At 39.8% G+C, this 10,819-nt stretch overlaps 1 protein-coding gene across 1 annotated transcript; it reads right to left on the minus strand.

The window, feature by feature from the left end:
* Positions 1-2,074: 2,074 nt before the first annotated feature.
* On the minus strand, positions 2,075-10,781 carry LOC138012679 (heterochromatin protein 1-like). Its single transcript, XM_068859523.1, has 3 exons — positions 10,354-10,781; positions 7,330-7,551; positions 2,075-2,902 (listed from the first exon to the last, which is right to left on the minus strand). The coding sequence occupies exons 1-3, from the start codon at positions 10,686-10,688 to the stop codon at positions 2,776-2,778; spliced, it is 684 nt and encodes a 227-aa protein (XP_068715624.1). The 5' UTR covers positions 10,689-10,781; the 3' UTR covers positions 2,075-2,775.
* Between the last annotated feature and the right edge of the window lie 38 nt (positions 10,782-10,819).

A 10,819-nucleotide genomic window follows, 5' to 3' on the forward strand; every position in this document is an offset into this window, starting at 1 on the left:
GCAGTTTCCGCGGTCCTTTACACTAACCCGTGCTGGCTAACCGCGGAAAAAATTCCAATACATATCATTACGTTAAGATAATTAACAACAACAACAATTACAACTTCACAAGAAAGATCCGCAAACACAGACCTCGTGTTTCCAACAACATCGGCGGAAATTCGGCTATCGCCCAATGCCATTTGTCGTGGGTTAGTTCTTTACATTAACCGAGAGGGACCCAGTTTTTGAGAGACCTAGAGAGAGTTGGCTGCTGGCAACAGCAGAGTGCTGAAGTTCCACGCCAGAATAAAAAAGTTTAATCTCTGAAGCTGCATCTAAAAAAATCTGTCACGTAATAGCTGTCATAGTTGTCACTTTTAGTCATGTTATTGATGCATAGATTACCATTTGTCTAAAAAAAACAGCTTGCTTGCGTGAGAAAGCAAATGGTGTGGCCTTTCGAGGTGGTTTATTTTTGTAGCTTTTTCCCAAACGAGCAGAATTCCACCAATAAAATTTTGTCTGCTTTGCGGGAACCTGTTAAAATGATAATTAGGTTCTGTTTGCCATATTACTGTAGTAACAATGGGTGACATCACACTAAACATCGCTATATCATTACTTGTGAGGAGTTTCGAGAACACGTACTCAGAGCTCACATTCAGATGTTCCACTGTTCCCACAATTCCATAATATACAATGGCATCGTTTTAACACTTTTGAAGTGGGTCTTCGTTTTAGATCAATGGGTCTTCGTTTTAGATCACAGGGTCTTCGTTTTAGATCAGCGGGTCTTCGTTTTAGATCAGTGGGTCTTTGTTTTAGATCACAGGGTCTTCGTTTTAGATCACAGGGTCTTCGTTTTAGATCCAGGGTCTTCGTTTTAGATCAGCGGGTCTTCGTTTTAGATCACAGGGTCTTCGTTTTAGATCAGTGGGTCTTCGTTTTAGATCACAGGGTCTTTGTTTTAGATCACGGGGTCTTCGTTTTAGATCAGTGGGTCTTCGTTTTAGATCACAGGGTCTTCGTTTTAGATCAGTGGGTCTTAGGTCTTAGGTCTTCGTTTTTGGGTCTTCGTTTTAGAAACACCCCGTCAAAGGGAAAGTCAACGAGTAAATCAGGAGAATGTTCTATCTGATGTACAACATTAATAATTGAAAAATAATCATTTCTTTTTTATGAACGAGTTGAAGAATGACATATCCTCCAACACTTCTATTTTAACCCCCAGTCCCACTTCAATCATTCTAATCCTCACTAAAGGCGCATTTACACGACAGAGAAAAAATGGCACGGGCCTGACAAACTGGAACGGTTCCAACAGTTTTTACAAAGAAACAGTGAACTTTTATCCATTCCGCGACACGCCTATGGACCCATCGCGGAATGGATAAAACTTCACTGTTTCTTTGTAAAAACTGTTGGAACCGTTCAGTTTTTATCGGGCCTGTGCCATTTTTTCTCTGTCGTGTAAACGACCCTTAACCCTTTCAGCCCCGATAGTGCCAAATGGCACTTATAGATTTTACTCTGTCTAACGCCAGACGATTTTACTCGTCAATGGGGAACCCCTCGGGGCTTAAAGGGTTAACCCTTTCAGGCCCGATAGTGCCAAATGGCACTTATAGATTTTACTCTGTCTAACGCCAGACGATTTTACTCGTCAATGGGGAACCCCTCGGGCCTGAAAGGGTTAAGCTAACAGCATCCAAAAACTATGTCCCCGTTTAACCCTTTCAGGCCCGATAGTGCCAAATGGCACTTATAGATTTTACTCTGTCTAACGCCAGACGATTTTACTCGTCAATGGGGAACCCCTCGGGCCTGAAAGGGTTAAGCTAACAGCGTGAAAAAACTATGTCGCCGTTTAACCCTTTCAGCCCCCATAGTGCCAAATGGCACTTATAGATTTTACTCTGTCTAACGCCAGACGATTTTACTCGTCAATGGGGAACCCCTCGGGGCTTAAAGGGTTAAGGCTGAGGAGAAATAGCAAATGCCCAGGATAGCAGATTGGCCTGTTATTCGGTGTTTGCATCTGATATTGGAGCCCCACAAAGTTTCTACCTTAACAATAAACTCAGAGATATCATTTTCAGCTGAACAAAAATGTACATGTAATATCATCAAGTTACTACAAGAGCTAAAATTAACAAAGTTTTTAATAGTGGTAGCCATACACTTTCTGCATTGTTCTCCATCTGAGTGCCAACTTTACATACTGTATCAAGGCTTCATGCAGACCCTTGCTCGGTCATATGAAGCAAAATGAACTCGTACAAATCTTCATTTGTTGAATAACAATACAGGTGTATAATTTTATTTCCAGATGACATCAGACATAAATGTAAAAATAAATTTCTAGTCCCTTACTGTATATATTTAAAGATCTACTGGTAGCTAAAAAACACTTTGCAAGCAAAAACCCTACGTGCAGGTTCATCGGCACAATTTGAGCATACTGATGGTAAATTTATACAGTGTACATGTTGGGAACTTTCCAGCCAGCATCTCTGTCAAGCTACTGGATATTAAGGAAAACAGAACTTACGCCGTCACCTTGCAGTAAATGGCAGTTTAAAAAGTATTTAAAACATGTTTGTGAGGGTAAGGAAAAGTTGTTGCCTGAGAGTTGTAAGTACATTTGAATGGTCTTTGAACAACTTTCACTGTACATGTATCTATGCCTGATTTTGTACACAACAAAATGAGATACCACACAAAAGTTTTTTTCTTCCTGAGTTTCCCTGTGGACAGAGTCAAGGTGTGGTTTCGAGGTGGCAGTAAAAACACTCAGCTCTCTCCGTTTTCATTATTCTGGGTCCACGTTACCCTATCTTCGTAGAACTTGATGACTATCTGCGGCCATTTCACATTGGCAGTCGTGGATGGTATTAGGTCAGCCCGTTGAGTGCCTTTCCTACAACACAAAAAACAAACAAAGTTTAAGCTACATATATATTATTGTAAGAGCTGTACAGCAGTGCTGGTACAACCCCATAGAAAACATCATCACAAGGTGACGTGAGCTGTCAAGTGTAAGCAGCTTATTAGCAACCATCTTGCTTCTGCGTGACAGGAGTAAGTGAGTTTTCCCATCCAGATGAACTTTTGGATAACCAGTTTTCAGGCCAAGAATCTAAACTACTCTCCAAATGGAAGTATTGAAACACTCACTGCCGGCAAAAAGAAGAAAACACAACAAAGAAATCATGACAATGTGTAGGAGGCAGTGACCGTGAGTTAAGTGTTTTCAGTCTCGTCTCAGCCTCCTTTTTTGTCAATAAATACATAGTCCCTACCCAAAATGTTTTAAAGTTGTCTTGATAAGACGTAATTTACCACCTAAAAATAATGAGTACCAATAATTTCCAATCCTGCAGGATTCAATTGTTGGAGTTAAATATTAATCAACAATGTCAATAATCATTGTGATAAGTTTTGGTTAAAAGAAATGAAACATGAACTGTGGTAACTTCTGGAAATAATAATTACACATAACCAGACTTATCCAAGTATTGCCAGCAGGTAGAATTTTCTCATGGTGTTCTGTTGAGATCAGCCATTTCAACTGTCACTGGTTTCAAATGTAGTAGTAATTTTTAGTATTTTCACGTAAGGAAGATGAAGATTATCAAGAGGACACTTAACAACCATTTTTGTTCTACACCTTACAAAATGCTTACAAAAATCTTGAACAATCTTAGACTCAAATTGTGGCAACATTTCAAAATAGTTATTTCTAACATGTAGAAAACAAGGATATAAAGCAACATGAAACGAACATTCTTCATCAAAACATCCCCTATTAACCCACCAAGCCCTGGGAGTGAGACTTGAGGTTTTGGTAAACGAAAATGAGGTGTCTGCGGAAAAATGAAACTGTCACGCCACTATTTTTGTATAGGGTCAAACTATATATCAAACTGAATGAAGGGGGTAGTTTCTAAAGAAACTGTGGTGCTGCGTCATTGGGGAAGTAGTATACAAAATTTTGGTTTTATCAACGGAGTTGACAATGTAAATTGGCCACCATACAGAGATTCTAAGAGCTGACGTTTAGAGCGTTAGCCCTTTGATTTGCTCTGACGAAGGGCTAACGCTCGAAACGTCAGCTTTTAGAATCTCTGTACGGTGGCCAATTTACATTGTCAACTCCGTTGATAAAACCAAATTTTTGTATATATCAAACTAACAGGTTGAATTATTTGAATAAAGTTTTAGTTTTTTGGCATTTAACATTGCCTTTTAGCTTTGAGGCCTCAAACTCAGAACGACTGAGTCTGCTGCAGAAGCTCCTGCCCCTTCACTTTATTACAAAATAAGCACACTTTGTTGCATGTTTGTCACAGATGAATGCACTGCAATAAAGTGTGAGGAATTTTTGAATTGAAGGAAACATCATACACCAAAGTTGAAACTCTCATCTCATACTTAACTTGGGCAGAAAAAGTGCTACAAAATCAGTCTCCAAAGACAAATGAAAAATTCCAAACACAAAATTTGGGGTAGTACAATCTACTAGAACTGAAAATTTGGAAGCGATATCTGTTGGCACAGGAGGTCCAACAAGTTGTAACTTTGGAGTCAAAATAAACCCTTAGAAAATCGAGCTTGAAGATTTCGCATGCAGCTCACAGTCTGCTGAATAACTCTTCCCCATACTTAAAAGCCAATTATGCTGAGCCAATCAGTGTCTAGGTAGGTGATAAAGGCTGTCAATTGACACCCAATCCTTTCACGTGTGATTGACATGACACGTCAATACTTTTTCGTGCACAGATTAAGGCATGAAACAAACGAAAGCAATTTTAGCCGTTTCAAAATTAATTTTTCAGAAATTTTTTTTTGCGGAAAAATTTCCAGTGTACTTGAACACAGCCCAATGATTCAAGATGTGCAAAAACAAAAAAAAAATTGAGGCAGATGCCCAAATTTACCTTCGCCGAGACCCTAACAGATTTTGCTTGTCAACTGGGGACATCCTAGGGTGTTTGAGATGTCAATGGATTAAGGACAGTGCCTACTATTTCAAAGGTATTTTTGCCCCAGTTTATGATTGTGCAGGAACTGGAGATCTTAACAAGTGTTATTGAAATCCAAAAAGAAAAATGGGGGTAACCACACATGTAAAAAGCTTTACAATACAAAGTAATGTATGGCCTTCTTTCTCAAATTGGAGCTTACTTATCTCTCAAAAATGCACGGTTACCCCCCCAATTTTCTTTTTGGATACCAAGAGTACTTACTAAGATATACTTTCTCCGGATAGTTTTAAAATGCGCAAATATTTCACTGTATCAGTAAGCATCACCGATAGGAAATCCATCTCTAGATGCGCAGAACATATGCACAATAACAATAGTAGGTACCGTCCTTAAGCAGTCAAAAACTCCCCTCCATTAATAATGACTGTACTAAGTATAGGTGTAATCACATTTTTAGTGCAATTTGGCAGAAATAAGCACAAGTAAATTTTTCTCCATTCCCATAATGGGATATGTTTTGGGGGGTTCTTGACATAAAAACAATGCAAGTTAATTACTCTTGGGACTGCATCATGCTTCAGTCAACTGGATATCCATTGTTTTAATGCCCCCCCCCCCCCCCCCCTGCAAAAAAAACACCAACTGTATTATGGGATTTGCGAAAATAGCGAATACCAAATTACATGAGAAATCTTGATTGCTTACTGACAATAAACATGAAGAAAGGAAGAAAGAAAACCATAACAAGGGAAATTTTGACAATACGATGCTTCCCTGCGTTTATCTCAAATTTCCACCTTTGTTGCTATAAAAACAGCTCTATTCTGATTGGCTCTTATTGGCTTCTATTGTTTTTTATGCCAATCAGAGGTTTTTCATATCTATTATTATAAAGGTAAGTACCTTTATAGTTCATGAAAAAAAAGTTAATGTAAAAAGCAATAACAGACGACTCATCATGGGAAAATACTGTTACAGTGAGCAGGCCATATCATAGGCAGCCCAAGTTCGCGTCACTAGAGAGCGTGTAATAATTGATTACTAGTGGAAGATGACCTTTGAGTAAAAGCGGTGTTGCGTTACAGACAGCCGTTGAGAATTTAAACGCGTTGTAAGACTTTGTATGGGAAATAAAATACCGAAGATTATGAAGCCTAAAGAACGCTTAATTTAACGTTCATTCAATAAAATGAATAAAAATGACTTACCTCTGGTGTATTTTTGTGCCTTTTGGAGCTTGTTTTACCGTTTCGGGAATTCCGTGTTTTCAATGTTCGAAGACGAAGTCAAGACTGCACACTACGATTCCGACCGTTGTCAGCTCAGAGGCGGTTTGCGACTCGAAAATCCATCCCTGCCGCGATTTTTTCACACAAAGCTAAAGCCACATCATTTGCGAACCTCGGTGAATGTTTCGTCGTCAAAAATCCCCACGCACTTGGCTGGAAATGAGCATATTCTGCTTCCGATTACACGATAGCTGTTGAAGTTAACGGCTGGTGACACTGTATCACGACACGGAGCTTGGATCCGAGGTCAAATCAACTCCACCCGACGAGGTACAGTCATTTCATGTACAACACTTACCCCATCCCCACAGCGGCTTCTCGAAGAGCTCCATGGTTACGGGAAGCCGCTGTGGGGATGGGATCAGTGTTGTACATGAAATGACTGTACCTCGTTGGGTGGAGGTGATTTGACCTCGGATCCAAGCTCCGTGTCGTGATACAGTGTCACCAGCCGTTAACTTCATCAGCTATCGTGTAATCGGAAGCAGAATATGCTCATTTCCAGCCAAGTGCGTGGGGATTTTTGACGACGAAACATTCACCGAGGTTCGCAAATGATGTGGCTTTAGCTTTGCGTCAAAAAATCGCGGCAGGGATGGATTTTCGAGTCGCAAACCGCCTCTGAGCTGACAACAGTCGGAATCGTAGTGTGCAGCCTTGACTTCGTCTTAGAACATTGAAAACACGGAATTCCCGAAACGGTAAAACAAGCTCCAAAAGGCACAAAAATACACCAGAGGTAAGTCATTTTTATTCATTTTATTGAATGAACGTTAAATTGAGCGTTTTTTAGGCCTCATAATCTTTGGTATTTTATTTCCCATACAAAGTCTTACAACGCGTTTAAATTCTCAACGGCTGCCTGTAACGCAACACCGCTTTTACTCAAAGGTCATCTTCCACTAGTAATCAATTATTACATGCTCTCTAGAGACGGGAACTTGGGCTGCCTATGGCCATATGAGAAAATTCTGCCCAATCAGGAACCAATCAGATTGCAGGATCCATTGAAAACCACTCACCCACTGAAACATGCTGGGGAAAAACGTTAAACACTCTACTTTACTCACCAACGAATGAGAAAATGGACCTGTCCCTCAACATCTGTGGCCCCAAGTATATCAGATGCTTCCCAGCCTTCTGCAAGAGGGTCAACATCATCATCTCTATTGGAATCATCGTCATCTTTTTCCTCCTTGACCTCACTTGGCAGCAGTGGGTTAAATTCTGATTTAATCTTACTGGTTGATTCTGTTACTTTTCTCTTCTTTGTTTTGCTTTCTGATTTATCACTGAAAGTGAACAGGGTACCATAATTACTTTTTGAGTTTTTACAGTCATGTAACCCATTGTCTAACGCCAGATGATTTCACTCGTCAACTGGGAGCCTCCTTGGGCATTTGAGGTTTTTTAAAGGTTGTCATTTCTACAGTGATAAAAGCCTAGATAACAGCTCTTTCAGCCCATGTGGTAGGGGGTACTGCTCAGTCAAAAAGGACTGTCAGATCCCACCAGAAAATGCAATTATAGTATCTGGATCATTTGATGATACTTGGAAAGTACTTTGTTCCACAATCTATGCGTCGAAAAGGAAAACGAGTGCGTCATTGCGTCCCGGGACTCACTTTTGGACGCATAGATTGTGGAACAAAGGGTCCAATTGGACGCAAAAAAAATCTACGTTTCTGCGTGACATAATCTGAGCTGTTTGTTCGCCGAGACTATCGGCGACACTTTCGATCTGCCGCCAGTGATAATGAAGCATTTCAGTCGAAGTTCAGTTTGTTGCATGCTTTTGAAGTGAATTTCAAGCATTATTTCGCTTATTGTGAGCGAAATGACAAAGAATCCAACGGCAAAGTATGTTAAATTTTTGTTTTGTGCGACCCTGTTGATGTTAATTCCGGGCGCGCACGTGTCATCGTCTCGGTTCTTGTCTTGCACGTAACTTGTCTGTTTTGCAAATTATGCAACTTTTCTTCCAAGTTAGTGTTAAGATTAACGTGTTGAACATGAAACTTGAATGTAATCAATTGCTTGATTATTATCATTGGCCATGGCGTAAAGTCACGGCCGCACGAGCCAACGATGAACTGTGTATCAATCGCTTACATTTGTTTACTCTTTTGTTCCTAAATAACACCTCAAGTGTTGTTAAAATAAATGATGCTCTTTTACGGAAATTGAGATTCAGTTCCTTTTTTTTTTATGGAGCTTTGACAGCCCATACATTTTGATTGATGAATCAAAAGGCACAACAGTTTCAAAGAAATTGATCATTTCAAGTACATATTTTTTCAAAAAGGGGTCCAGAGGACCCCCACATTTGAAAACCTGGATACATCTCTGGAAAATAGTAACATTTATGTACTCTTAAGTACCTGCATGTTCTAGCTACTATCTACTTGCAGTGTGTGTTAGAACTCTATAAGCCTATTATAACCTTGCACTCTTCAAATCCTGGTTTAAGACTGAAACCTGTTTCTTATTCTTTGAAGATGTATGAAGATTGATCTTTTTCTGTGCATGAAATAAAGTCAGGACTTATATAGGTATATTTGAAATACACATACATTGTATCTTTTTATCTAGCTTATGAGGTAAGTTGACATGAACTTAACTCAACATCAACACCCCAGGCAACACCATTAATTAAAGAAGATAATATGGCTCTGTCTCACAAGGACTGGGAACTACCAAAATTCGTAATGTTTTGCAGTGAAAAAGTTGCAAACTAAAATGCAAAAATATTGAGTATTTTCTTCTACTAATATTTATTTATGGAAGTGCCAAAAAGCAAGATGAGAAAAAAAGGTAAGAAGGACGATCAAACTTTGGCAGAATTAAGTTCAGCTCATCGCCACTCATTGCCATTTGCAAGCAAAATATCAGTTAGTACAAACCAGTTACATTAACCTGTTCTTGTTTGCCATGTACTTAATAGCTTAGTCAGTCAGTATGGGAAAATCTTGACCTCGTTCAGTCTGTACTCACGACTTCAGTCAAGATTCTCCCATACAGACCTCTTGCTCGGTTAATAAGGGCCAAATAATTATTAGTGTTTTCGCCCGGCATCGAGTTCTCCCCACGGCTTAATCAAGTTTGCCTCCAAAGTAGAGTGGGTTTGGGCTTATTGTTAACCTTGCGTCATTTCTGGGTTTGGATAAGATAGTTTTAATCAAATGAAAGAGAAAATTATTACCCTTGCACTCATCTGGACAATTTAATCAATAATACTGTCTCTTATAGACAGCTGATAAAATTCATGTGGATCCAACTGGATTCAAACCCACAACCTCTGCGCTGCCATTGCACTGCACCACCATGTGAGCTATGAAGCCACTCACTTGGGAGTAGGTCAATATTTGTTGGGCTCATTTGTTCTTGTGAAGGACTCTGGTTCCTTCTGCAGGTACCGGAGCACAGATGATATTACGTAAAACAAAAGAAACAAAAGACAGAAAACAAAACAACTCCAAATAAAGACTAGTCCCAAGTGACCAAAAATACTTGTAATGCTTTCCGGTACAAGCAGAAAGACCCAGGACTCTTAGTCTCTAACCTGCACTTCAAATATGCATTCAATTCATACCTTAAATCAGTTTGTTAAATAATCGTGTAAGAATCATGTAATATTGGACACCTTTTTTACCACAAGTAGTTGGTATGGGGCGATATGATTATTTGAGGGGGCGAACTAGCAAGCGGGCAGGGTGAAATCAGTGGCAGAGTCAAAGACTATATGTTTCCAATGTTATAGCCGTTACACGGAGTTCGTCTACAGAGACAAAATACAAACGTTCCAGGACAACTGCGATGGTTTGAGAGGCCAAAAGCACAAAGCCGGCATTTTCGAACTTTGGTGAAAGCACTGACTTTTTACTGGGGGTTAACTGGAGCTTTAGCTTGGAATTCGAACTTATCCCCATATGACCAACGTAACAGCACGTGGAGCGAGTAAAATTAAGTTGCAAAACTGCTTCCTATCAATGATACCGAGGAAATGGGGACGAAATTTATAACAAAAGTTAAAAGCCACGGACAAACGGGAAGGAATCGGTGACCAATTGCAAGGAAATCTCATATTTATTTACCTGTGTTCTTTTCGTTTCTCCTTTTTCTCCTTCAAGTTTTTTTCCACAGGCTGCTTCTCCAAACGCCTTCTTTTTTGATTTTCGTATTCTTGAAGCAACTCTGCACAATCAAGACTGTCTTCAGCTTCCCAAGTGTTTTCATCCGACGAATAACCCTTCCATTTCAATAAGTATTCAACTCTCCCCTTGTGAATTCGCTTGTCAACGACCTTTTCCACTTCATATTCCTCCTCTTCTTCCTCTGTGGCTGTGGTGCCATTCTCTTGTTCCAGCACAGGGACAGGATTCTCCTCTAATAAATCCAAACCTGCTTTTCCCAACTTTTTCTTACCCATTTTGCAAATATAGGGTAAAACAAACTCCAACACCGCACGCTGGTTTCGGGAAATTTTCGATCAGGGTCCTTCTCGTCTTCCCGCGCAAGCGACCATTCTAAAACCTCTTTTGATTGGCTAACCCAAAGCAA

This window comes from Montipora foliosa, chromosome 8 (genome assembly GCF_036669935.1).
Source record: "Montipora foliosa isolate CH-2021 chromosome 8, ASM3666993v2, whole genome shotgun sequence".
NCBI classification, from domain to species: domain Eukaryota; kingdom Metazoa; phylum Cnidaria; class Anthozoa; order Scleractinia; family Acroporidae; genus Montipora; species Montipora foliosa.